Below are 27614 nucleotides of genomic sequence, written 5' to 3' on the forward strand. Positions count from 1 at the left end.
TATGAAAAGGGGAAAAAGCAAGAGGCCTAGAGAGAGCATGCTGGTGGAAATGGAGACATGTATATCTCAAATGATCGTTGGGTTATATGTTCAACAGGACATCTGGTCTTACATCCCGATCCTCGGCCTCCTCTGACGTAATTACGCATCTTTTCAACACTCTCTTTGCATCTCCTGTTTCTCTGTTTAATTTCATTCAGTAATGCAGTGCACTTCTCGTCCTTTCCCGGGCAGGTGACCACATGTTGATGTCCGAAAGACATGTATCCCTGTCCAATAGGATTGGGATGAAGTTGCTCATATATGACACTTTTTTTATTCCCATAGCCAATGGAGAGGAAGTTGGATTTTGATATGACCACGTACATTGTTTAATCATCAGGACACACAATACAAACCAAACCATTAAAGCCACAACAGCAGATTCGTCTCGTCTTTGTAGTGCTAGGAGGACATCTAGCGGCAAAGAAACCCCATTGAAAATAAATATGTTCTGCTTTGTGCTGTGTGTTCGGCTTTATTTCTACCAGTTAGTGTGACTAATGCAGTTGACAAATCGTAATCCAACCATCACCACAGCGAAGTAAGTGAAAGGTGAAAGCAATGTTTCACAGTGCACAGTAAAGTAATTATACAGGCTTAATTGATTGTATTGTTTAGAAATCATTTATTCATGTGGGAACGAAAAACAGAACACCCACATTACAAAAGTGCTTCTTAGAGATTTACAAAATGAAAGCAGCCCTATGAGATGGTTTGTTAATTCTGGAGAAGGAGGAATGAAAGACAAAAGCACCATGAATAGTGTTAATGGTCTACAATTTGATCATAAGAAAAAAAAAATCATCAATAAATATTTAGAAATTATTCGTATTTTCAATGAGAATAGTCACCTGTGAAAAAAGGGTTAAAGCAGTAAACAAAGAAAAATAATACTTCTGAGAACAAAGTTACGTGTAAACTGCACTTTGACAGCCATCTTTTCTGCATTTATAAATATTTTTTACTTTTAATAGCTAAAGCTGATATCGTTTTTGGTAGACACAGCTACCGTAACACAAAAGTAAACTAAAAAGAGTAAAAACATGAACCAGATAAATGGATCTAATCTTTGATGTCACTTTTCAAATCAACAAAGGTGGAGACCAATGTTTAAAGATTTGCTAATGACGATAAATAAGGAAATGTAATTTTAAAGTGCAAATAAATTAAACTGCATTTGGTAATAATAAAACACAGTCAATAGAGTGAAGCATGCAGAATATATAAAAGAGGTCAGTAGAGGTCAGTGTAACAGTACAAAATACACAACATTTTACCATTATTACATACAGTATTTTCGATATAATTACTCACAAGTGTCTCCCCGACAAGCTGTTTTCCACACTACGTCAACCTCAGTTTCCTCAACCTCAAGTTTTTTTCAGGATAAGAAACCGATTCTTAAATGAATGAAACCCGCATTGCATTACCCGTAAAAGGATACAGATGAGCGATACCTCCTTTCACACTTATCACTTATAAGTATCTGCGTCACACCTGTAACATTTGTTCAATATGCTCAGACAACAACTCGGAACCTTCCTCTTCACCAATTCAGCACTCAACATGCCCCTTGGTTTGCATGGAGGCGTATTACCTCCCTGGAGCAAACAGAAAGGAAAAGAAAAACATATATACTGTCAGAAGGCTTACAAAGAACATATCAGTCTTTGAACATTTCTTCATTGCAGTTGTGCGGCATGGGACCCTTTATCAGCTGGTATTTTACATTACTTATAAATGTAATCAAAGTATTACACGTAGGTTCAAACAACCACTTACTCCTCACATCCATTTTCTTCACACTCAGCTGCTGCTTCTGGAAACCAACAAAACAACAGCTGTGAGCTTTTCAACGTTATACTTAAGTGATTTCATCTTCGTATTTTCACAAACAGATGTGCAAATGTGACAAACCTAATATAGGTCCATACTTCTCTGTCCTTTCTTATAGCAACAACACCTCCACAGCAATGCCACCATAATACAGAAGCCAACCCCAGCTGCACAGATGGCTGCTATAGTCACAGAAGGACTGTGGCCCAGTGGATGCTTGCGTTTACCTTCAGATGAGAACAACCAAAAAAAAACATTAAGCGGGACACTATTTCTATACTTGCTTTTATAACAGATTTTTAAATTCTTGTTCACGCCAATGGCGGTGGTTTTCCTTTGCACGGGTTGTAAGATATCCTTTTCTTTCGGTTAGCGGCGCTACAAAAATGACAATGTGAAAGTGTAGCTTACTCACACACAGTGAAAATGTCTGAGCTGACGTTGCCCACAGAACAGCGGAGGGAAGTCTGCTGACCATCGGAGCAGTTGACGTAGGCGGTGCTGGAGATGTTGAAAGTCGTGGTGTCTGGATCCCTCGTCGTACTGTTATTCACGACCGTCAAACTCTGCGGTACGTGCCAAGTCACCTCTTTGCGTGGGTAGCCACCATGTGAGGCGCATTGCACAAGGCAGCTGAAGTTGTTAATGGCATCGCTGCAGTGCACCGTGAGCGTAGGTTTGCTGTAGTTTGCTATGAGAGAAAAGAGCACAAAAAAGTGCGCTGTCGAGTAGTGGTACTGTAGGTGGCACAGCTTACTTGAAATGCAACGAAGTACATATTTTAAATCATACCTGTGACAGTCAGGCGTAGTTCTACATCAGGTTCCATTTGGATTTTGCCACTGTACATGATTATGCACTTATAGTCACCACCATGTGAGGGTTTCAGATTGCTCATGTGTACGGTCGACTTGTTGAGATCCAGCCGGGTGTTCCTCCATGCCGTTTTCGATGCGTCTTTACTTGCATAGTAGCCGTTCACAAAGTCATCGCCCTTCTGGAAGTACAATATTGTCAATGTCTTCTGTTTGTCAACGGGGCAGTGGAAGGTCACTTCGCCGCCAACTTTCCCTGTGAGCTCAATCAAAGCAGCGCCTTGTGGGAAAAAAACAAAAACAGGTATCAAATGTCAGAAACAGTATGAAAAGCTGTCATTGAATGAGGCAATTTGGGAATAACAGAATGTATGGGTTCATTAAAAAAATACACATCATAAAAATAACGCATCGTGTATGTAGGTGTTAAAGGAATAATGGTGTTTGGAGTATAATGTAAACATTAAAATACAATTAAGAAGGGGGCAAAAGTTGTGTTCAGGGGTCAGAAGGTAAAACCAATAACAAAGGTTTTCCTAATGTATTTTGCAACTTAAAATAATAAACACAAGCAGTAAACTAGGAGTAAACAGCTCTGACTGACTGGCTTTGGTTGAGTAAAGGTTTTTTTTGTTCAGTTTCTCCGTTCAGTTACCGCCTCTCTTTATGACGTCGTAGACTTCTCTCAGTTCCTCTTCAGCGTTTTGTCTTTTACATTTAAAAGAAAACACATACAACTAATGGTATCCCCTCCATGTTGTACATGGTGTAAAGGTCACAGTATCAGAGCTGCCTGGCATTTTGTTATATCTCTTTTTATTGTCACCTTCTGCGTGGGTGTTTTCGGCCTCCCCCTTCATGTTTCACTTTTGATCTTACTCCAACAAAAACCTTTCTTTCTTCCCCTCGCTAGATATCTCTTTTTGTCTAGGATTTATGGTCCTTAATGGCTCAGTGCCTCTGCGCTGTGACGTATATACCTCATATTATTACATCTATATATTTCATGTTTCGTCAAGTAGGTGCACAACATGACTGTGGGTAGTAAGGAAAGGCTTGTGAATAGTTCGACCAAAAATTGGATACGATTTTTGCCAGAAAAGCAAATTAAGAGACACATTTCCCAAAATTCAGCACAAAACAAAGACAACGATGTGTTGTTGAAGCGGTGATATGACAGAATATGACAGAACTGCCCACCTGTGACATCAGTGAGCCATGTAGCCAATACCAGCAGTGAGAGTAACATTGTTCTGGAAAGGCAGATAAAAACACTTGATTATTCAGGGAAACCTTGGGCCTATAAAGCCATACATCATTTTGTGGATAGCCAGAAAAAAAGTTCACTCAGTTTAGCAGTATGAATGAGTGACTATATTAATGTATGGGTCCTTAAGGTGTGGCGAATGAGGAGAGTTAACTTATTGATAGATGCATTAATAACTCCACTAAGTAATGCAGTGTCATAAACTGTTTATTATCAGACTTAAAGCACTACAAAGGAACACTGCTATTGACCACGGTAATACTTCAGCAGTAATACTATGGAATACCTTGTCCCAATAGCAACTAGCAGTAAAGACAGTATAATTGAGTGATGAAACCTGGGTGGTAGTTCAAAAGTGATGAGAGTTCAGCTCACACTCTTCATCATATCTCAAGCTCTCATCATGGTAGATTATGCAGATCATTTGAAAATAAACTCAAAGTGCGTCATGGCATTGTCATATCTACTGCACAACAATCTTGAGATAATACAAACGGGCTTTGAGTACTCACACAAACTGTAGTTCGCAATGTGATTCCTGTTGAAGAGACAAACAAGTTAATCACGGTAAAGATATTGATCATCTTTTGATTTGGTATCTTTTAAATCAGTGCCAAGTACCATGAATCATAGAAAGATACTCAACCAGCTCCTTTTAAACCACCAGCAGTTCTTTATAAATGGGCATGCTTTGTAAGTTTAAACTGGGTGTTCATATGGTAAACACACAATATAACAGCCAGTCTTGCACATGAAAGCTATTTTGTTTTCAACAGGTATCCATAAATAGGAAAGTCCCATTAGTGTCTGAAGAAGCCTTTTCAGAAGGGTTCCTCCTAGTATTCTTATTTTTTGGAATTTGTAGAGTTTGAAGTGTTGAGTTTAGGTTGTGCGGATGTTCAATTTCAGAACTTGGAGACATGAATGTTTGAGGCTACTACTCAGCTACAACTAAAATGTCAGGCATCGTTTCAGTATGGGCATTTGCTTCTTTGTGGTCTGCAATGCAACAGGACAAGTACAAGGAAGCGCGTCTTCTCGTGCTCGCTCTATTCATACAGACTACATACATACACGGTCCAGAAATAAACAGGCTATTTTTGCTCTTTTGAGAAAAGTCTTGTGTATTGAAACTTCCCAAATTCGAGTATCATGTGCTTTGCACTCTGCATTTCTTAGGGTGTCTTTGCACCACAAAAACCACATCTGAGGGAATTCCCAAGTGACGGGCGATAGCAAAAGTACTGTAAAGTCATACCGGATAAATAATGAAAGTTACATTAATAAATATGCCATTGTTGACTCATTAGCACACACGTTTGTTACAGCAGCACCTAAAATAAAATAATCATATGATACAATATAATAACTTCATGCCAAGTAATAGCTATGTCATTGTTTTTTAGGATTCGGTGTATAGTTCAATGTATTGTACTATACTGTGTAAACAAGTAAATCAACCAAACATGTGGCAAAGCAGAGCGGATTTAATGAGCATTGTGATTGACTTCTGTTTCTCATTAATCATTTCCATCTACTTTGATTACACCAACAGTTACAGTAGTAAAATCGTGTTTACACAGTCGGGGATTCCCACACCACACCCTGCTGCATTGTCTTGAGGAATGCCCGAGAGTTGGCAGATTAAATGCCCGAAACCACATACCTGTTTGACACAGCTAACATGTAATCCTTGAGGTAGGAGAAGTTTATTTGTTTCAGCTGGTATTGATACACAGTGTCAGCAAAGTCATCTAGATAACTGTTAGCGAATGAATATATGTTTCTCGAATTCACGTATTCTTCAACACTAATCATTTGATCAGCACATAGGAGTATTCACAGGTATCTGTTAGTCACTCATACACACAGAGATGCGTCAAAATATTTCAAAATTGATATCCCAGCTATGATTATTCCCTCTGTAAGTAGTTAGTCTTGCAGAGGCCAGTGAGATCTTCTGTGAGAGGACAAAGCTCCGTGCAATGGGAGATCGGGCTTTCTGCTCAGCTGCTCCCAGTCTGTGGAATGCTCTCCCTGACCACCTAAGGACACCACAGACTGTGGATGCTTTTAAACGTGGCCTAAAAACCCACCTTTTTAGGAGAGCTTTTGAGTGAACTCGTCCCCTTTTTCTTTTTCTTTTTCAAACTCGCCATGTGTTTTTATTGTTAGCACTTACCTGTTTTATCATGTAGCACTTTGGGATTTGCTTAAATATAAAGTGCATTACAAATTAGATGTATTATTATGATGTTGTTGTTTATACTATATTTTTGTTTACTACGATCTAGCACCTGAAACCCTCATGGGAAGCGTTTATGACTGCACGCAAAATACACACATAGACACACACACACACACACACACACACACACACACACACACACACACACACACACACACATCCACGTACAAAAAAGGCATTAACATGCTCCTGTTCAACGGAGTTCTTCCTTAAACAGAAACCTATGTAAATGCATGAGAGAGTCTTTCTTTGTACCGTCGACGTGACAAACAACAGTGAAATGAGAAAAGACGACTTACCGTTGCGCTGGTCAGGCAGCTGTGTGTTAGTTTGAGAGAAAGAGAAAGGCACTTCCTCTAATCAGAGAGGGTGGAGCTGACGGCGTCATCGAATGAGTAATCTGTGAGCTCAGTCCCAGCATGTGGTGTTATGATATGTAGTAAAACCAGCATGTACCACATTAGGACCCTGAAACTGACAGCTAGAGGGACATCAGCCACGGTTCACTTTCTGCTCTTATTACTGACATGTCACTAGGTCTATTTTTTAATAATCGACAACAGCAAATGTAATATATGCTAATCCTGTTTTTTCTGAAATTTGTTTTGATTAGGAGATGGGCCTCCACAGAATCTGTGAGATAGTACGGGGGAGAGGTTGTGTGTATTCAGGCGTTTTAGTGCCTCGGTGTACTATGGCGACGTCACAGAAGCAGCCATTATCTGCTTATCAGCTCAATCTTACCTCACCGTTTGTAAATTCTTTCAGATGGGATCACAGTTGTGTGTTTTTTTTACATGATTTGTTTCAGGAAAAACTTGTTGCAGTTGATCGACCTGAGTGACTCTCAGTGAGGGGGAACTAAAGGACAAAGGGCCCCTTAGTTTAATGAGACACCAGCCGTTATTATACAATTTGTTGTTTGGTAGGACATTTTGAGAAGTACAAACGATTTTCCATGTGGATATCCGTTTGTGTTGGTCTTTTCTGACGACAGGGTATGCAACATAATAATTCATACTGTGAAAGCAGAGTCAGTTATAGATATGCCATTTAAAAGGTTCCATGGTAAGGAACCATCCATCCATCCATTGTCAAACCGCTTATCCTGCACACAGGGTCGCGGGGGGGCTGGAGTCCATCCCAGCCAACTTCGGGCGATAGACAGGGTACATCCTGGATTGGTCGCCAGCCAATCGCAGGACTACACAGAGACACACAACCATTCACACTCACATTCACATTCACACATCTACGGGCAATTTAGAGTCCCCAATTAACCTGATCCCCAGAGCATGTCTTTGGACTGTGGGAGGAAGCCGGAGAACCCGGAGAGAACCCACGCAGACACGGGGAGAACATGCAGACTCCACACAGAAAGGCCACTGGGTGGAATCGAACCCAGGACCTTCTTGCTGTGAGGCAACAGTGCTAACCACCACGCCACCGTGCCGCCCTATGGTAAGGAACCAATAAATAATTATCCTTTTTGTTATTTGTAAAATAAAGAGGCAAATAGAGGCATGAGAATTCCTTTTAAGTGTGAGATATTACATTACATTACGTGCCATTTAGCTGACGTTTTTATCCAAAGCGACTTACACTAGGTGCATTTCAACCATAAGGACCCAAACCCAGTAGAACAAGAAAGTGCAATTTCATCAAATAAGCCAATTTACATCTTGCTATATATAAGAGACATTATAAGTACAATTAAAGTGCTACAATTTCTTTGTGTTTTTTGGTTAAGGTATAGTCTGAAGAGGTGTTTCTCTAGTTTGTTCATTACGGCAGTATGATGCTATGATAATTAAGATTTTAATTGAAATTGTGATTGCATTGTGTGCAGCCCCCCCCCCCCCCCCCCTAGCACCATAGAACATGTTTATCCCACAAGGGAGTTAATAAGCTGATATAAGGGAAACAGTCCTTTATTCAGTCACAACAGAATAATTTAGGGAAGTGTGGTGAAAGATTTGCACAATCGTAAAATAATAATGAATGCACTGAATCAAATATGTCTATTTCTGTTTATTCCACAAAAACTTTGTGCTCACCAGACTGCCACGAACATCTTTTTTTGGTGGCATCAACATAAACTTGCTTACATCCAACAACTTGTTGTTACACTACAGCCAGACATTGGGTGAGACACTTCATCTCAATACTTTTCCATAGCCACACAATCACAGCATGCGCTTTCAATCTATAAACTGTTCGTACAATGAAACATTTGAAGGGTTGCATTTATTTTTGCCATAACAGAAGATACAAGGAATATGGGGGATTTTCCATGTGTGTTCCTGAAATATTTATCAAAAAGTACCCAAACAGTTGGGCCTCCTACTCATTTGTTCTTGTTTCACCCCTATTGTTTCTATCAGAACCCATTTTTGTATGCTAGTATGTTTCTGCTGTTCATCCTTGTCCAAAGATATTGACGCGAGGAAGCAGGAATGCTCGTGTTGAGGATTGATGAAATGAGAGGGTATTTTTGACATGCAAGAGAACTTAACTCAAAAGTGAAAAGTGCTCCCCTAACCTAAACAAATGCACGATACATCTATTATTTATACAAGCAAAATTAAAGCACTTGCTGCTGCAAAGTCTGCAGTTGATATTAGCTATCTGCTGTGTCTTTGGATACGTTTTCAGCCTAGATGAGAAGAATGCTGCATTAATACATTGACGGAAGTGTGGATTGCACAAAATTCAAGAGGCAAGGATCGGTTTAGAGGCTGTTTTGAGAAATGTGGTGTAATCATCAGTGTTATTTATACACCTAAGGATAAATAATAATGTTAAAACTTTGGTAACTGGAAATTGTTAATAAAGGTAATTGTGAGAAACACCTATTGAAGTTATAGAAAAACATGAATATGCAAGATATAAGCATTCATAAATAGGTGTACCTATATGACATCTCTTTAGAAGCCAGTAGACTTTAAAAAAAGTAAAAAGATCTCTCTTTAGAGGCCAATAGAGGTAAATTAGCAAAAATCACAACATTAGCTGTTATTGTTGAATACATATAAATTAGTAGTTTTGCCTTTGTTAAAACCCAAAATAATTAACATGGTCAATTTCACTAGCCATGACACTGATAACACCAATTGATCTTAAATCCCGTGAGCTTCTAAAATATACCAATGTGATGGAAAATGTTATCTAGATGAACCATGGCTGAAACTGGCCGTCTATGAAGATATTCTAAAAATAATGTGTACGTACAATGCGTAAATATCTAGTTCCGCTGATAGGTTCCTCTGTGTCACGTGGTACAAGTGATCGTTGTTGTTACCTAGCAACCACGTAAGCATAATCATGGCAACCCACAGGCGCTAGTAACATATTGCTACAGCTACTTCCTCCATGGATTTGAGTTATCAGAAACTCGGAGAATAGAACACTGGGTGGGTAAACGGTATACAACCAGCATCTGTATTAGCTTGGTATAGTGCTGAAGTCAGCGTAAGCTAAAATGCGTAACTTAAATTCAGAGAGGTGGGGAGCTAACGTTAGCATGCTAGCTGGTGTCATCTGCAAACGCTTGCTTACAGCTAACGTTAATGCTGCACCATGACTGTAAACGCCGCTTCAGTCCGCACGATGTAACGTTTCTAAAGAGACAGCCGAAACAAAAAAACATCGTTTGGACGCTATTTTATAAGCTAACGTTAACATTTTTGAGCGGAAGCAAGAGACAGCATAGTTAATGTTAACTTGTAACAGTTTAGCAGCGATGCGAGAACTGCTAACGTTAGCACTGCTCTAATACGTCACTTCAAAGACGATACCTTGAATGCTAACGCACCCAACACTCCTTATGTTAAAGTAAGTTAGTTAAAAAAACAGTGAACCGGAAAACTTGGATGAGCATGTGGGTTGACGGAGTCTTTTAACGCTCCTTATTTGACGTTATTTAATCCTGGGAAGGCAAAATACAAAGTTAGTACCAAATGAGTAGGTTTAAGCTTGTGCGTTATTTTCTGTACAGCTTTCTCGGCGTCCGTACATCACTCCAGCTGAAAGATGGCCCACGGGTCAGAGGATGCTCGCAAAAAGTTTGTCCTGACCACAACCGGCAACTTCTACGGGATTAAGCCGTCGCCGTCTCTCCTTGACAGCCCGGAGCTCAATAACTTCTTGGACGATGGCAATGAATTTGTCCTGTCCGTCAGCAGACATGACAGTGAGCTTCACTTGTCAAATAAGGTAACACACACAACTAAAGCATTACAATGTTAGAATGTGTGTGGATAAAACTATCCATGTGGAAGAAGGCAATCCTCCTAACTTTAAAAACGTGTCTGCAAGATAAATGGACTGAACCTTTCAACCTGACCCGACAAAGACTTTAAAACCTTTAAAAACCACCCATCGTCCTTTCACTAGATTGACGCATCGGGGGACAGCAAAGACAAAGTGTTAGTGTTCTTCAAGCTGCATCCCACAGTGATCACAGAAGAGAACCTTCACCAGAGCCTCCTTGTGTCGTCTATGTTGGAGTCTCCCATCAACACCCTCTACCAGGCTTTAAGACAAGTCTTTGCACCCGTACTATTGAAAGTGAGCCTGTGTCTGTGTATTCATGTATTCCACAGATGAATTTGGAGTTAGAATTAGTGAAAACATTTCCTACATTCTTATTTACGGGAAAAACACTCTCTTTAACTATTATTATTGAAAAAACAACAACATTTTATAACAAAGCTTTTGTTTAAGTAGTCAATAAGTTTGGAGCATAAAATGAGGCTATATAGTCTAAAATCTCTTTCCCCTCCCTCAAGGATGAGCGCTGGTGTTCAGCATTTGACCCCAAGCTGGCAGGCCTGCTGAGGGAGCTGGAGCTCGGCCTGGGCTCAGTGGTCCGCCAATCCGGACCACAAGTCTTTGCCAAGAGGGGCCGCACAGAGGAAGACGTTCTCGGTAGGCGTACATATATTTCTGTCCACAGGTGTGGTGCATAGAGAACCAATATTGGAAAATTACCAATTTTATTTTGGAGACTTTACATTACGTGCGTGATTTGTCCCTGCAAGTTGGTGTGGTGGCTGCATTTGTTCACTTCTCAAAGGAGGCTGTCAACAAAAAAAAGGAAAATCTGTTGACTGAATCTGATCACAGCAAAGATAAATTATGAATTTCAAACTATGAACTCACAATCCTATGCAGGTATCCTCCATCCCAGTGATGAGTTCCAGTACTGGGATGATCTGTCTGAGTCTGCTGAGAAGAACCCTGAGAGAGAAAGAGCTACATATTTCACTGAGCAATTTAAACTCATACAAAAGGTATGCAGGCCAACATTTATTCCTCAAGTTTTAAATTACGTTTACTACACATTGTTATATGTATTCAAAGTGATGTTTAAATTAATTACAAAAGGAAAAAACAATAATAATTACTGTAGAATGACTAAGCAACAATTCCATAGATAAGTTAATAATTAAAAGAAAGTGACTACATCTTTGTTGTTAAATGTCTTTACTTTAAAACATTTACATTATCCTACATAACAGTTTGAATGCTGTTTAATGATTGCTCTAATGGTTGATATGTTTCAAATTGCCACCTGACAATGTGTGTTTTCTCCCTAGGAATATGATGGTCTTGATGGCTTGTCTATGCCTGATGTCATGGATCTGGTGGAACAAAGCAGGGACGCTCTGGATGACACGTGGAGACAGACTGATTTTGAGCCTTATCCAGAGACACGTATGGTCCGGCTCATGGATGTAATAGGTGGGACTCTCTCAGATGTCAAAAAAACCCAAATCAGGAAATGAAAACCCAATATTTGCTGATATTGTTTTTGAGTTACATTGTGCGTCAAGATTTATGTGTTGCTAAGATTTTTTTTAGCTTTTGTGGTTGCTGATGAAATGCACACCCCTTGATTACAGAAACTAACTTTTCTCACAAACTCCTCCATACACAGCGAGATTATTGGCAGTGCTTGTTAATAATCTATACCTACATGGCCATAAAACAATCGAGGTTTGAAAGAGTTTCAGGGATATTTCCAAGTTAGTTAGTTATCCTAATATTCAGAGTCTCTATATAGCGGCAGCATGCAGTTTGAGTCCTTTCTCATGAGGAGAGAGCGCACACGGCCGCCCAGCGAGAAAGCGCTCCACCAGACGCTTTGAGATTTTTGGCCACTCTCAGGCCTTCTAGTGAGAAATCTGATATATTTAGAAGGCACTGGTTTCATCCCTTATGTCAGTGCTTTCTGCTTGAAAATAAAATGCTTGATGGACATTCAACAATAATGTTGACTCTGGCACAAGAAACATTGCGTTGCCTTCAAATACGATAGTCACAGAGTGTGCATTTGTACTTTTCCTGTGTTCAGACTTTGTTGCGTGATGGTTTGTGTTGGATTCTGTTCTTTTCTTTTCGGGTTTGTTTGTGCACAAGGCGGAGCGTTGGGAAGATATGTGCAGAGGAAGCTGAGCGGTCTTAACATTTTTGAGGAGCCATTTGTATCCGTAAGGGAGAACATGAGAACAGCCGTTTCCATCTGCGAGCAGTGGGTAGTTGCCTGTGAGCATCTGACTGGACAGGTATGGGAGATATCAAAATAGGAAAAAAAGTATGCACAAAACGGCTCAAGGAACATTTACCGTTTACTTGAATGCAAATAAAACTTTTTTTTAATGTGAAAATTAATCTTCAATTTACAAATCAAACTAAAGGGAGCTAATCAGTTATATTGTGGTAAACACTGAATTATAATTTCTTTTATTTCCTCAGGTTTGGAGGAGACATGCTCCACACCCCTGGAAGGGAAACAAACACTGCCCCCAAACCATTCATTGCCTTGCAAAAAGATTGGATGAGGTAAGATATGGAGGAAGCAAAAGTTTTCTGTAGATGGACAGTATGTGAGAGGGAATACTTCTCCTTTTCACAAGACAATGTGGTTGTCCAACGCTGGTGGAACGGATATTACATTTCAATAGAATTTCCCCATGATATTTATTTTGAATACAGAACAAGGAAGGGAAAAAGGCATTGGTCAGTTAGGCACCTCATTGGTCCAGTAAACAATCTACTCACTATTGAAATTTATTTTAGGTTGAAGTGTACAATATTTTCTTAATCAACTCTGGTCTACATCTATGATGCTGTTCAAACTTTACCTGACCTCGCAAATAGGAACTATCAACTATTTCTTCTATGAGTGATTCCACTCAAGGTATGACATCGGTATTTGTCAGTTTGACACGCTTTGACTCTGAGATTTTTATTCATTAGGAAGCGCGTCCCATACCCATATAAACACAGTCTCAGAATTAGAGCCACGGTCAGATAGCTGGTTACAAATTGTAAATGAAGTCGTCGATTCCTCTGGGGTTTACAACCAAACACATAATATAACAGTAGTTATCATGTGAAAAAGCTGTCCCTGTTTATGTCTACCAGGTGGTGACTATACGACTGGTTCATGAGAAACTCCTGCGTCTGCTACCTGGAGGCAAGCAGCAGGCTCTGACTTGCGATCGTGTCTTTGAGCCTTTCTCTGGACTCAACCCTCTGCATTACAACCCCTACACCGAGGTTAGTTGTAGGAAGCTGTGAGGAGCACATGTGCTATTTGCGGGACTTTGTTACTGTGAGTTCAGTGGCACCATGCAGGCACAACGAGGTACAGGCCCTCCATACGTGGTAGCTTGATCTCACTTTCAACAGATTACAATCCAAACTATGGGATTCTCCAATAAAGCTCAAGCTTTCCAGCCACAGCCAACTTGTGAGCGTCTGGCTGATGGCGGGGCTGTGGGTTTTTTCGGGCCACCTTGTCTTAAATTGACTTTGATATTGTGATACAGGTACCTGTAAAACAGCTGTGGAATGCTGGTTATTTGAGTCTTCTACACTTCTACACTACATCTTTTTAGGCAATGATCTTTTATCTTTTTCAGCCTCGAGGATGACTTTAGTTGTTGTGTTTTCTTTGTAGCCTCTCTGGAGAGCGGCGGTGGTCCAGTTTGAGCGCCTCATGGCTCCGTCAGAGCAGGAGGTGGCTGGCAGACTAAAGAGCTACATTGCTGATGTACAGGACAACCCACAACAGGTAGTGAAACACACAACGACAGCTCAGGTTGTTGATGTTGTGTGTAGGTGTGTGTTGATGTTGAACTCACCCTGTGTTGTTGTGCGTGCGTGTTTGTCGTGAAGCTGTTGCAGGTGTTTCAAAAGCACAAGGAGTTGATCCGACGTCCCACTATTGGCAAAGAGCTGCAGTCGGAGAGAGAGACCCTCCTGGCCAGACTCCTGGACTACAACAAGGGTACACAGTTCCCTCCCAAAGCACCCCAAATATGAATATTGTCTGGACAAGAGGTTTTCAAAATCAAAGATACGAGGTAAAGACACTGCCTGAGGTGAAATATACAGATACAAGGTGCTCTTCTAAAAAAACCTGGATGTTAGTCGCTATGACAGACAGCTTATGGAAGCACTTTAGGCACTTTAAAACCCTAAGTGCCCAATTGTAGCAGAAAAAGAATCCTATTCCTTCTCAGTGTGCTTCTCTGTCAACTGAGAGAAATCTTCCCACTCTGACACAGCGAAGCTATGTTTAGATAATTGACACAGTTCTTTCAAGTTTGTGTAAAGGGGCCAAAGTGTCAGACTCTCTTGATGCGTATGATGCAGGAAGAGTCAGCTGTGGCACATTGTGGTTCATCATATTACTTTTTCTCTTTTTCTTAGGCCTGAAGACCGACTTTGAGAGTCGATGTCATGGAGACAAGTCCGGCCCACTCATCGGCAGGAACCTCCCTGAGGTGGTCAACAAAATTGTCTGGGTCCAACAGCTCATTCACAAGGTGGCTGTGTGTGCCTGTCTTGGCCTGTGTGCATGTTCGCATATGCTGGAGAAGACTCACCACCAAAAAGCATGGTGCTTCTAATCTATCATTGACTTCCATACGTTAGAGAATGAGCTTTTGTCAGATAATTGGACAGATATGTGATCATATGAAAGTAACTAACAATACAACATCTTTTTGCTGATGTTACAAATCCAAGTAATTCCGAGGACAATGTAAAGAACAGTGTGTAGGCTACTTATGCCCGTCTCTTTTATATTGTTTTGCTTGCATTCGCACGACAGATTGAGGACTCCATTCGCATAGCCGAAGCACTGCTTTCGGACATGTCTGGTTTCAAGGGGTACCTGCATTTCTCCGATGACCTGCTCGAAGTTCTGAGGGCGTATGAACAGGAACAGTTTGAGGACTGGTCGAGAGATATCCTGTCGGGACTGGCTGACCCAAAGTCAGGGATCAGGTTTGAAACATCGCACGCTGTGACACAACAAGAGTGAAAGAGACCAATATTTTAATCTTGATTTACACTAAAAGGAGTCATAACGAATTAATATGTCAGGCGTAATTAGACAGCAACACATATACATTCCCTCAATAATATCCTTTACTTTTGTGAATATACTTCAAGTAGGTCTGCTTTCTGCTTCCTGTCGGTACACACACCAGTGATCCAGGCCACTTCCCTGTTGGGATCGGTGCTGGTTTGAGCCGGTCTGATTATAATTCTCTCCCACTGAATAGTCTCCAGGCTTGTAACCGAGTGATGGACCTGGACCACGTGGACGGCAGGTTAAGGATCCAGTATTCAGACCGGCTGGTCAGCCTGCTCCGGGAGGTCAGGCAGCTCTCTGCCCTGAACTTTCCCATCCCAGCCAAGATACAACAGGCCTCCAATACTGCAGACAAATTCTACAGACAAGCTATTGTCCTTAAACAGGTCAGAGGGCACATCAAGACACATTTTCTTTTCCTCACTGATTCGTTTCAATCTCATTATTTTAGTTTCAACTCATCTCAAGCTAATATGGTGACAAAGTGTTACTGTGTTGTAGGTGGCCCATTTCTACAACACCATTGACCAGCAGATGATTCCCTCTCAGAGACCTATGATGCTTGGTCTTGCTCTGGCATTTGAACAGGTCATCAAGGTACTGCACGCAGCTAGAAATTATCAGGGGGATTTTGCCTTTGCCGTAAATATTTCATTTAGCAGTAATTGTTTTTCAATTCTAAGAATTCTGGTAGTCGAGTATTAAAAAGGGAACTGGAAGTTGTTGATTTGCGAGTGCCTGATTCGTGCATAATTAGAAAAAGTAAAGCAACTTAGCTTTCTAACATACTTCAACAGGAACCCCACTTACCTTTAAATCCCGAAGTTTATATTTTGGACTGCAGATGACCTGTGTGCTTTTCTCTCTAAGAACCCTCGTTCTCAGTCCAAGGAGAAGGGTGGTAGACTGCAGATCACCTGGGACAACCCCAAAGAGTTGGAAGTCTACATTTCCAAGCTGCAGTCTGCCGCTGAGAAGCTCTCCACCGAGAACAGGAAGTTGCGCAAATGGCACACAGACTTCATTGAAAAGGTTGTATTATGCAGTTATTTTACTCGATGATTGAATAGATAACACAAATAATTATCTGTTGAAAGCACGCTCTCTTTTTGGAATCGTCGAGAGTAGTAGTCCCTAAATTCCTGCTGTGTATTTGTTTGCACTCCACCGGGTACATCTCTTAGGTAGTGACTTTGTTGAATGTGGACCTACTGAGGCATCAGCAGCGCTGGAAGGACGGCCTTCAGGACCTCCGTACTGGCTTTGCCACTCTGGAGGCTCAGGTATTGATTACGGACCAGAGTGTATTTGCCGCTGACCTTCATAGCTTTATTCAATAAATAATTTTGGAAGCTGTTGGTTAGAGATACACAACCTGTTCAACAAATGTTCCTCTTCCTTCCTTGGGGAACTTATACATGTCTGTGCTTGTGTTTAGGGCTTCCAGTCTGACGACATGCGGGCATGGCGTCAGCACTGGAACCATCAGCTGTACAAGGCCCTCGAACACCAGTACCAGACCGGACTGGAAGCTCTGAACAAGAACCTGCCGGAGATACACATCGACCTCACTTTCAAGTAAGTAGTATTTTCTTATTCCATAGCTCTCTCATCTGCTATGCAACTCATATTGTTTGGGTTGTCCCCTTTTATTTCCCCTCACATACGTGGGTGGTTCCCCTTATCTTGAACCACCAGCATAGATTTATGTTGCTTTTTTTCAACCCTTTTTTTCTTTTAACTTGTGATCAGGCAGGGACGTTTGCAGTTCCGTCCTCCATTTGAGGAAGTGCGGGCACGCTATTTCAGGGAGATGAAGCGGTTCATCTCAATCCCAAACCAGTTCAAGGGGGTCAGTGCCCAGGGGGAGGAGCTCATCTTCAGCGTCATGATTGATAGAAATGCCTCTGGGTTCCTCACCATCTTCAGCAAGGCCGAGGACCTCTTTACCCGCCTGCAGGCTACACAACACAAGTTCAAGGTGCCAGAACCACAGATTATTTTGATATCAATGTTGGTTAAACTGATTATTGTGTTGTCCTGTAGAAAAACACGTGTAGAGTCTTGAGAGAAGAGTAATGTTTTTTTTTATTTTACGAGTAATTCTTTTGACACACTAATAACCTAATTAACGCACCGCCTTCTTTGACAAGCCTTCTGCTCTGTCACTGAAGCGATTTGAACATGAATGTTTACTGATTAACCTTTTACCCTTTTGCTTTTTGAAGCATGGAAATGAGTCATCGCTTGTTGATAGAATGCTACCTGGATGATTCATGCTACTCTATTTACATACCGAGGCTGTTATTTTCATCGTCAGCATTTCTTTCCCTTTACATTAGCTATTTTCACAGCCAGCACAGCATATAATCTTTTGCCCCCTTCTGTGTGACACCATGCATACCTAAATTGTATGGGAAAGCCCTCAGTCACCGCTAGACTTCTCCTTTATCTCTCCTTATCATCAGTTCAGGTTTTTGTTTTTTGTCATTTGTGTCTCGTTGTGACGTGTAGTTCGTAACCTTTAGAGCAGAAACCTTTCAAATCAGGAAATATGCACTAACCCTAACCACTGTTAATCTGTGTGTGTGCGTGTAGGAGTGGGTGGTGCTGGGTCAGGTTGATTTAGAGAAGTTAGTGGACAAGCATCTGAACTCTGTGCAAGACTGGGAGAGAAACTTCAAGGCCCTGAAGGCCAAAGGGAAGGAGTCAGAACGTCTGCCCAGGTACATGTCACACATGGTTACAACGCGTAACAAAGCTGTAACTTCTCAATAGAAAACCAAACACACAAAAAGGTAGATTGGTTACAAGTGGAGGTTCAATAAACTATTTTAATCTGCTTAAACCAGTGACAGTATGAGGACGTTTCTTTTGGTACTCTCCCTTTTCAGATAGTTCCTCTTTCGCCATTTGTAGTTTGTATTCTTGTTTTTTCTCAGTGGATTAAGCTTAATTCTTTGGTTCACTTTATGCTAATTACGTGACAAATACAGAAAGGTACACTATAATAGGTATAATATAACAATCACAGGTACTAATGCTTTTCTTCCTCCTCCGTCAGCCAGGAGAAGGTAGACTGTGTTACAGTCAACTGTGAGCCAGTGAAAGCTGCCATCGATGACCTGATCCAGAGGCTGTTTGACATTCTGCTCCTATCACTCAGGAAGTCCATATATGGTAAAAACACAATTGTCCTTTCACTCACAGCATTAACATTGCATGTTTCTATAAAGTTATCCGTGTAAATGACAACAATCACAATCATTTCAATCTGTGCATGGGTGTGTTTTAATTTAATTTTGATTTCCTTTGATCTTACTTTCTCTTTCCTTTTAATCTTACTTTCTCTTTCCTTTTCTGTTTCTTTTCGTCTTACTTTCAGGGCACACACAGGCCATAGAGCGTTTTGTTTCAGAGTCAATGGAGGCCTTGTCCACCCGACCGGAGAGCATGGAGGAGATTGGTGCGGCCAGTGGCAAATACAGCCAGATACTATCCCGCAAACCAGAAGTAAGACGTGTATTCGTCTAAACGCGGGCTAGGAACCTTCTTCTTTCTAACATTCAGTCAAATTCTTCGAAGTGGGCTGCATCTGGCCCACACCTGATTTGAGTTTGAGACCCCTGCACTAACTAATCATACACTGTATATATGTGTGTAGATCCAACCTCAGTTCCAGTGTGCTGAGGAGAAGAACCGCCTGCTGAGAGCGGTGGCTGGGGGGGGCCTGGACTCGCTGTCCTCCCTGAGGGCCAAGTGGGACAAACTGGAGCTTGTCATGGAGAGCCACCAGCTTATGATCAAAGATCAGGTGACCAACAAAGACACATATTGTATCATGGTTCAAAAAAGGTCTTCTTTCTAATACAAGTAACAGCAGCTTTGTGAGCTGCTTATTTACATGAAGTATATTCTTTTTTATCTTTCCTCTCCTCTGCTGCTTCATCCCAATCATCCTTCCTTTCTCCCCCTGGCCGTGTTCTTGTGCAACTTGCTGTCTCTTGCCATGGTCCTCTCTTAGGTGGAGGTGATGCGAAGTAACGCTGCGGGCCGTATTGACGCCTACAGGGCGGACCTGGAGAGGTTCAAGGCCCGCTGGGACCAGCTAAAGCCTAAAGATGAGATGCTTGAGACTGGTGATCACGCTGCCCTCCTTGCGTGCCTCCAGACCATCAGGGACAAGCAGCAAGAGTTCCAGGAGCTAGAGCTTGTGCGCCGCAAACTCCTGTACGTTTTTTTTCAGGATAGCCGATAAGGTTTATCGCCTTCATCTTTTTAGCAGTTAATTAGTTACGATTTAGCTTAATAATTGATTTATTTTGGTGGTACTGTCAGCAACTTTACTAAATCCAATGTGGTTATAGAACCATAAATTTGATTCTGAAATGTCAAGAATTATTATATTTAATTACAAAATCACACCACAGCCCCAGGCTAGTACTTCTCCGGATTGTGATTTTTCATATTCTTCCAACAATATATATCAGGTCTCGAGACAATCAAAGAAATAACAAGTTTGTGTCTGACACATCATAACACATCATAAATGATGAGTGCCTCTCTCGAATTGCAGCTGACAGCACTGTTGGATAAAGTGCCAAAACAGACTTGACGTTTCTCTTCTCCTCTTCTCTCCTCAGTGAGGACTGTGCCTGTTTTGACCTGGATTCTCCAGATTTCTCTCTGGCAGAAAAGACAAAAAGAGACATGGAGGAGTACAGCCAGATATGGGGTCTGTATGAGGAGTGGCAACAAGGCTTTACAGAGAAGGCCCAGGAGGACTGGATCACATTCAGGTAGGTGGTTTGTATTTCTTCCCTTTATGTGACTATTCTGTTTTCAACTGTGTGTTAATATGTATGATTCTGTTGCTTTTTACAGGAGTAAAACATATGCGTTTGAGGAATTTTTGTTTGCGTGGCAGGACAGACTTAGGAAGCTGGAGCAGCCCACCGCCATGTCTGTTAAGCTGCAAGGCGAAGTTGACAAATACAAGGTAAGCAGTAGGGCCGTCAGGGGAATAACAACATGTGTTTTGAAGGAACACGTTTCAAAATCTCCAGCAAGACCCTTGAGCAGCGCTTAAAGGCTACAATGTTTATTACACTCGACAATGAGTTTTGAATAATTTACTGAGAATTCAAAAGAAGAGCATCTGTGCTGAAAAAACATGTACAATATATAAATCTCACATTTCATTTTTTTCTCTGCCCGTCTAGAATATGGTTCCAGTGCTGAAATATGTGCGTGGGGAGCACCTGTCCCAAGACCATTGGTTGGACATGTTCCGTTTGCTTGGCCTTCCAAAAGGGACAACTTTAGAGAGACTCACCTTTAATGACATCCTCTGTGTGGCAAATACCATCATAGAAAAGGCCTTGGAGCTTAAGGTAGGTCTGCACACACTTTTACAAATAAATAGAGGGTGTAAATTGGAACAAAGGCCTGTTGAAATTGCTCACATTTCGTTTGGTGCTTCATGTATGCTGCCATGATTTATCAAAAAATATAAATGCTAATGTTTACCAATATTAGTGTCATTTCTGGCCAGGGCCACTAGGTGGCAGGAACAAGTAAGGAATTGCGAAGCATTTTGTAAATGAGGAAAAACTCATGACCATAGACTGTGGGTAACAGACGTTCACATGCAATATATCATTAAAAGGTTGTTATAAATGACATTTCTTCTGTTCTTTTTTTTAACAAATCTTAATAAACAACCAACTCTTTCAATATTTTACTAAAAAGAGCATACAGGCATTACAGAGATAAAGGTCCTTGCCCACCATCCCGGAATAGTAATACAGGTGGACCTTTATAGGATGAATGTGATAAGTGTGTGTGTTTGTGTTTGTTTGTACACGCTCACGTATTCAGGACCTGAACAGTCGTGCTCAGGCTGAGGTGACAATCAGAGAAGCACTGCGGGAGCTGGACTTGTGGGGAGCTGCAGCTACCTTCAACCTCACAGAGTACTCGGACAGCAGCCGACGCACTCTGCCCCTCATCAAGGACTGGAAGGATATAGTCAATCAGGTAGTCACACAAAGAGACATGGACTTATACATCAACACTTACGGCATGAGGTCATACTAAGTATAACATATACTGAGTCACTCTTAAGGCACTGCAGATGAATCAGCAAACATAATTACAGCTTAGTGTGACTGGTTGTATCAGCCTCACTTTGATCATAAACTCTTGCAGCAAGCAGATGGCATCTAACCAAATAACAGGGGTGTGTCTCCCTTTTTTGTTGATTATTCATCTCCACTTACTACTGTCAGCGTCCTCTATGTGCCTGCCACTGAGGAATGCCTGCCGCCTAAGCACCTGCCTTCTTTTTTGAGTGACTTCCAATTTTTTTTTTTTAGCTTTTTCCAACTTTTTTTGTCAACTTTCATAATACCCCTTTTATCTGCAGTAACTGATGACATGATTGCTTCTCTGCACAAAGTCCTCTGCAGCAGGGAAATCACCCTATTCCATTCTATCCTATCCCTACCCTATTCAGCTGGATCTCCATTTGTTCTACTGCAGTTAATCATTAACTAATCTTTTCTGTCTCAAGATTGTTTGTTTTAAATAAACTGGACTTTACCTTGATTATAAAACTAAATAGACATTTGACATATTTGCTAAACGTAGATAGTGTTACACAGGATTTGACTGCTTTGTTGATCATTGGTCTCACGTACTTTTTTGTTTACTAAAGACAGAAAGCCGTAAAGATTAATGCAGGCCTGGTAGGGCAAATTCAAATGTTAACTTGGATGAAATAACAGATTTGCCAAGCAGTTACAATGTGAGAGCTCAATATTTTTATAAGTATATCAGGCCAAGCGAAAACTGCTCTGATTTTTGCACCACAAAGCTGAATATTGAATCAAATTAAACAAAATTATTATTGAACCCATTTGGAAGGATCTTCTCTTGATTGCATTAGCTGCCCTATTTTTAGCACGCAATGTATTTATTTACAAAACATTTGAGTCACAATTCAGAGCTTAGCATGACGCAGAGATGACTTCAGAATGTTTTAAATGACTTATTGTGACACCTGACCCTGGTCAGTCTTTGGGTTTAGTTCTTTTGGAGAAAGAGAACATATCCTGCTGATTGCACTGGCTACCTTTTGAGTTTAAGAATCGATTTTAAGATATTACTAAACACTTCTAAAGCACATTTGTGTGTGTGATCACTGTATGCGTTTCCTTAGTAAACATGTGTGAGTGGACCACAACATGGTCTATGTAAGAAAGGTCTTGGATGCCCTTGTGCATTTTTTAATGTATGAAGTTCAAAATATTAAGTTGTGTTTAGTGCGTAATATATAGCATAATTCTATCTAATAAGAAAAAGTCTGCATGGCGAACAAGGCTTCTGAAATCCTTGTATTATTAGGAAAGGCTCCTTCAGCCGTTCTCTCTTTCCCTTTTTGTCAAATACTTTTTGAATATCATTAGTTCAAACGGGTCAATAAAAGCGACCACTTGGTGGAATGACTTGGAAGTCATGTAAATGTCTTCAGGAAAGTTCAGGCATGGCTACTGGCACCGTTAAACAAATGACGGATTATCAAACCATGGCTTTATCACCACTGTGTGTCCATCCAGGTGGGCGATAACCGCTGTCTGCTGCAGTCTCTGAAGGACTCTCCCTACTACCGCAGCTTCCAAGATAAGGTTAGTTCAAAAAGTCTATGAATAGATTTTGATACATTTTCTGCTTTAGTCTTCATTTTTTGGAAAAGTACATCGCCCCAGAGTGTTTATTAAAGATACAGTATGTGTTCACCCGATCAAATGAATTGTCTCGTGTTGTTGCACATTTATGTCTTACTTAGCCGTAATGAAGCAGCTCTACATGATGTTACTTAATTGCGTCCGCCCGTGCACAGGTCAGTCTATGGGAGGGTCGTCTATCGGACTTAGACGAGTACCTGCTGAGTCTCAATGCCATCCAGAGGCGTTGGGTTTATCTGGAGCCCATTTTTGGACGGGGGGCTTTGCCTCGAGAAGAGGCTCGCTTCAAACGTGTAGATGAAGACTTCAGGTACTCTGAGCGTGTGTTTGTGTGTGTGAAACTGTATCGCATCCAGAGACCTATTACGCGCAGTCAGTTTTCATTCATCACATCCACTATATGACATGCTGAAAAAATGTATCATTTTGGTTTCCACTTTCAGATGTTTAGTATGCCTAATATGTAGTATACCAAAAGGATGATGCGCCCTTGAATAAATGGACAAATATGACTTGTGGTACAGGCGTAATGTGTTTTATCTACCTCCTGTAACGTAACACGGTCTCTATTTGTGTACAGGTCAATAATGTCAGACATTCAAAGAGACAACAGAGTGGTTTCTTTGAGCTCGAGGGCTGGCATCAGAAACTCCCTGGTAACCATACTGGACCAGCTGCAGCGCTGCCAGAAGTCACTTAATGAGTTCCTGGAGGTAAACACTGCACAGTATGCATAACATGATGAAAATGTCACAACTTTCTTTTATTGTTTTGTGTTCTTCGCAGGAGAAACGCTCCGCCTTTCCCCGGTTCTATTTCATTGGAGATGATGATCTGTTGGAAATTCTTGGTCAGGCAACCAACCCAACCGTAATCCAGTCACATCTCAGGAAACTCTTTGCAGGTTAGAAACCTCTTTTTTCCACGCTGTTATCTTCTTTCTCTGCTCCCCTCACTACCTTGTATCCCTTGAATCAACGGGGTGATTTGTTGGACAGTGAAGATAATCTATGTTCGTGTCAATGCAGGCATCCACAGTGTTGTTTTTGATGAGCAGTGCCAGCACATTGTTGCCATGTGCTCTTTGGAAGGGGAAATAGTGCCATTAGGAAACCTCATACGCATCTCCAGCCTCGTGGAGGTAAATTTGTTTTGCAGTTTTATGTAAATGTATATTTTCTGTGCTTGATGTAGCGTATAAATTACTAGAAATTTTCCAGCTATGCATGTGGGTAGGTGACAAATAAAGCATTTAAAAAGGTGGTTAAAAGTAAGTAAGTAAGTAAAACTGAATAGGTTTTAAAGAATGAAATGATATATGTCATGAGTTGATGAAACTATTGATTTCTAATCATTTTGAATGATGGATTGAAAACTGAAATCTGTTGTTATTAAGACTTTTTTATTCGTAGCTCTGAACGGTTTTCCTTCTTCCTAGGTGTGGCTGAGTGAGCTGTCTGTAGAAATGAAGGAGACTTTGAAGCGCTTGCTGTGTGAATGTCTGTCTGCAGGGAAGAAAGGGGAGGTGGACCCCTCCTGCTACCCATCACAGGTGAACTTTTTACATAACCCACCATACATGAAGTTAAGATCCAAGACTACATACATGTGTCAATTATTTGTGACCCAAGATGTGAAAAAAACATCTTTAAGTGTCCACACCTTCTTCTTGGTTTAGATTCTGTGTCTGGCTGAGCAAATCCAGTTTACTGAAGATGTGGAAAGAGCTCTAAAAGAGCAGCAGTTGCATCAGTTGGAGCTGGAACTCAATGCCAAATTGGGACACTACACGGCGGTGGAAACCAGCTCTGATGATCAAGCTAATACAGGTAGTTCTGTTTGGATTCATGAATTGATTTGCTGTGGTTTAACTTCAATGCACTGACTTATAAGTTGTTCATGTGAATTTGTTTTGACTATTTGTCACCAGTCGTGCCTCCAGAAATGAGGTTCACATTAAATCTGAGCATCTGAACAGCTTCAGTAGGCAATTGTACGCTAACACGTTAACCGTAGCAACTTTAGACGGCAGTAAGACTAATGCAGTTGACGTCTGGGCTTGGTGACTGCCTGCTTGTCTGGGGTTTCTTTCTGACTTCTAGTGGACGAAAATGCATAAATGCACATTTAAATACATTGGTCACTGGATTTTGATTGTCATAAGTGCTCTCTGTCTCTCTCTCATTTTATTTTTGGTTTACAAAACAAATATATTCAGCCATATCCTGTACCTTCCTGTGCTGGTGATCATTCACAGTCAAAATGAAGGGGACAAAACCAAGTCTGACCCTTTAGACTAAAACAGAGAGAAGAAGTTGTGCCATACATACCATGTGGGGTATTTTTTGTTCAAAAGACCATCCAAAGCTTTGACATGTTTGCAGCATTTTTAAATGATGAGTTCCCTTGTTTGCTTTGTCCCCCACCATTTGCATCTTCTTCTTTGGTTCCTGATAAAATCAACCTCCTTAATTAGCCATGTTCTCTAAACACTTTATACTTGCAACTGGCTTTTTTCGTGAACTCTGATCAAAGTCCTGGGTTGTTCATGCCCAAGAGATAAATGCCAAATGGCTGCTCTCATGTAAATCTCTTGATAGGCGACCAGAAGCGAGAGCTGCAGAGGGGCTGCCCTTCCAAGCTATTGGTGCATGAGCTGACGGGCTAACTTAATGTCTGGGGGGTGAATATATGGCCACATAAAACATGACCGCTATGTTTTTTCACAGAACTTGAATATGTAAAAAGGGCTTTTAAACTTAAATCAGCGTTTCTTATTCATGCATGAGATGAAAAGCTCTTCAGTAACGTGGCATCATTTCACGGTACTTTGCTGCCAAATTCCAAATCCCTGTCATGAAAATGTATCTATCGAAACAGTGCTTGTTTCAATTGTCTTAGTCTTAGCAGAGCCAATTTTTCATACAAACTATTTCAACACAATGCCATATTGATGGTTATCACAAATTGCAGATAATACAGTTGATTTTGTGTGATTCAAAACCCCTACCATCAACACACACTTGAAATAGAACCCATTTCCATGATAACATCTCATCAAATTACTGGCTCCCTAAAACAACCAGGTAGGCTTGAGAGGCTCCGGAGTGGCTTTACTGATTAAGGCAGCTAAAGTAATGGAAGGAAAGATCATTTAATTACCCAGTCCACATAGATGGGCTATAAACCCAGGTGGGGAGACACAGGCCTCGGGCAGTGAGACAAGACAAGATGGTGTTTTCATGTCATAAAAATAGTAGTTTACCTCTCTATAAATTGTTTTTTGTTTGCACAAAGAGGGTTGCCATTTATTCTTCTAAATGATTGATTCAATGCTCAGCAATGCCGGAAAAAAGCAACCTTCTAGAACGTAAAGTAGTAATTGGTTTCATACCAGATCTTTGTAATTGTTCAAAGAAAAGGAGGCACAGACATTGAATATGAAGCTTTTTCTTTGTACCAAGGGTATGTTGATACTGCACAGTGTTAATAATTCAAAACTTCGCTTTTACTCCTGTGCATGTACTGTATATTTCTTATTACAACTCCAAAATAGTTTGGAACTTTTTGACTGCTATTTGGCATTTACAAAAACAACCCTCATTTCTAACCACGTTTATTATTTGCGCAACTTGAACACTTCTACCATCCGGACACGCATGTCTTTCAGAGTCCAGTGTCCTGCAGCTGAAGCTGAAGGCCTTGATTCTGGATATTATTCACAACATCAGTGTGGTGAAGCAACTAAACCAGGCAGGAGTCACCAGCCCTGATGCCTGGGCCTGGCAGAAGCAACTCCGCTTCTACATGGGAACTGACAAATGCTGCCTCATCCACATGGTGGATGCAGAGTTCCGCTACACGTATGAATACCAGGTGTGTTGGCAACTAGATAGGAGATAGTTCAATGCGCTCTTTTTTGTCCATTAGCTTGAGCCACTAACAGGAGAAGGTGAGGCTTATGCTCAAGTTAGGAGACTCACCTGACCTGTCCTAAACACACAAGGCTCAAGGAGAAGACAGATGTCAGGCTGTGAATTGACTATAAAAATCATTTTCATAGCTCTCCTCTCCCATACTTTGCATTGCAAGCACCTCCGATGATGATATCACAATCCCTTAACTAACTTTAGATCATGATGTTAATGCTATGTGATCTTGAGTCTTTTGAGCATTGGCGTCTTCGTTACTAAAAAGTTAGATTCCAGTTGTTGGGGAAAATTCCACCACACCCGTAATTGTCCTATTTTCTACCATCAGGGGG

At 41.0% G+C, this 27614-nt stretch overlaps 2 protein-coding genes across 7 annotated transcripts in view; one reads left to right on the top strand and one right to left on the bottom strand.

Annotated features, from left to right (window-relative positions):
- Window positions 1–647: 647 nt before the first annotated feature.
- LOC120827318 (T-lymphocyte activation antigen CD80) lies at window positions 648–6591 on the bottom strand. Of its 2 annotated transcripts, none has more exons than XM_040190188.2 (8): window positions 6508–6591; window positions 4473–4498; window positions 3894–3946; window positions 2671–2973; window positions 2294–2569; window positions 1977–2105; window positions 1825–1861; window positions 648–1643 (listed from the first exon to the last, which is right to left on the bottom strand). In XM_040190188.2, the coding sequence occupies exons 3-8, from the start codon at window positions 3940–3942 to the stop codon at window positions 1604–1606; spliced, it is 834 nt and encodes a 277-aa protein (XP_040046122.2). In that variant the 5' UTR covers window positions 3943–3946; window positions 4473–4498; window positions 6508–6591; the 3' UTR covers window positions 648–1603. The 2 variants fall into 2 exon arrangements, with proteins under 2 accessions (XP_040046122.2, XP_077954571.1); XM_078098445.1 differs by having other exon boundaries at window positions 1960–2105.
- Window positions 6592–9486: 2895 nt separating this feature from the next.
- Window positions 9487–27614, top strand: part of dync2h1 (dynein cytoplasmic 2 heavy chain 1) — a 78814-nt gene continuing 60686 nt past the window's right edge. For 4 of the 5 annotated variants that reach the window (XM_078098446.1, XM_078098447.1, XM_040180919.2 and 1 more), the window contains exons 1-36: window positions 9487–9621; window positions 10206–10423; window positions 10604–10777; window positions 10999–11137; window positions 11384–11502; window positions 11809–11953; window positions 12632–12777; window positions 12968–13054; window positions 13640–13774; window positions 14178–14291; window positions 14396–14507; window positions 14933–15048; window positions 15336–15511; window positions 15793–15988; window positions 16104–16199; window positions 16473–16634; window positions 16787–16885; window positions 17041–17180; window positions 17355–17583; window positions 18201–18328; window positions 18667–18782; window positions 18988–19115; window positions 19267–19416; window positions 19627–19832; window positions 20246–20401; window positions 20487–20601; window positions 20825–20995; window positions 21483–21641; window positions 23222–23290; window positions 23506–23660; window positions 23931–24063; window positions 24137–24254; window positions 24379–24491; window positions 24789–24902; window positions 25029–25179; window positions 27021–27226. In XM_078098446.1, the coding sequence (XP_077954572.1) occupies window positions 10241–10423; window positions 10604–10777; window positions 10999–11137; window positions 11384–11502; window positions 11809–11953; window positions 12632–12777; window positions 12968–13054; window positions 13640–13774; window positions 14178–14291; window positions 14396–14507; window positions 14933–15048; window positions 15336–15511; window positions 15793–15988; window positions 16104–16199; window positions 16473–16634; window positions 16787–16885; window positions 17041–17180; window positions 17355–17583; window positions 18201–18328; window positions 18667–18782; window positions 18988–19115; window positions 19267–19416; window positions 19627–19832; window positions 20246–20401; window positions 20487–20601; window positions 20825–20995; window positions 21483–21641; window positions 23222–23290; window positions 23506–23660; window positions 23931–24063; window positions 24137–24254; window positions 24379–24491; window positions 24789–24902; window positions 25029–25179; window positions 27021–27226 (4956 nt within the window). In that variant the 5' untranslated portion in view covers window positions 9487–9621; window positions 10206–10240. The remainder of the gene's footprint in view (window positions 9622–10205; window positions 10424–10603; window positions 10778–10998; window positions 11138–11383; window positions 11503–11808; window positions 11954–12631; window positions 12778–12967; window positions 13055–13639; window positions 13775–14177; window positions 14292–14395; window positions 14508–14932; window positions 15049–15335; window positions 15512–15792; window positions 15989–16103; window positions 16200–16472; window positions 16635–16786; window positions 16886–17040; window positions 17181–17354; window positions 17584–18200; window positions 18329–18666; window positions 18783–18987; window positions 19116–19266; window positions 19417–19626; window positions 19833–20245; window positions 20402–20486; window positions 20602–20824; window positions 20996–21482; window positions 21642–23221; window positions 23291–23505; window positions 23661–23930; window positions 24064–24136; window positions 24255–24378; window positions 24492–24788; window positions 24903–25028; window positions 25180–27020; window positions 27227–27614) is intronic. The other variant, XM_078098449.1, reaches the window with a different exon arrangement.

This window comes from Gasterosteus aculeatus, chromosome 1 (assembly GCF_964276395.1).
Source record: "Gasterosteus aculeatus chromosome 1, fGasAcu3.hap1.1, whole genome shotgun sequence".
In the NCBI taxonomy this organism is placed as follows: Eukaryota; Metazoa; Chordata; class Actinopteri; order Perciformes; family Gasterosteidae; genus Gasterosteus; species Gasterosteus aculeatus.

What these genes read in the sequence shown, in the direction of transcription:
- LOC120827318 (XM_040190188.2), bottom strand. Translation starts at nt 3,942, where the DNA reads ATGTTACTCTCACTGCTGGTATTGGCTACATGGCTCACTGATGTCACA. An exon ending in ATGGCTCACTGATGTCACAG is followed by an intron (nt 2,974 to 3,893) that starts GTGGGCAGTTCT and finishes TTTTCCCACAAG; the next exon opens with GCGCTGCTTTGATTGAGCTC. An exon ending in ACTACGCCTGACTGTCACAG is followed by an intron (nt 2,570 to 2,670) that starts GTATGATTTAAA and finishes TTTCTCTCATAG; the next exon opens with CAAACTACAGCAAACCTACG.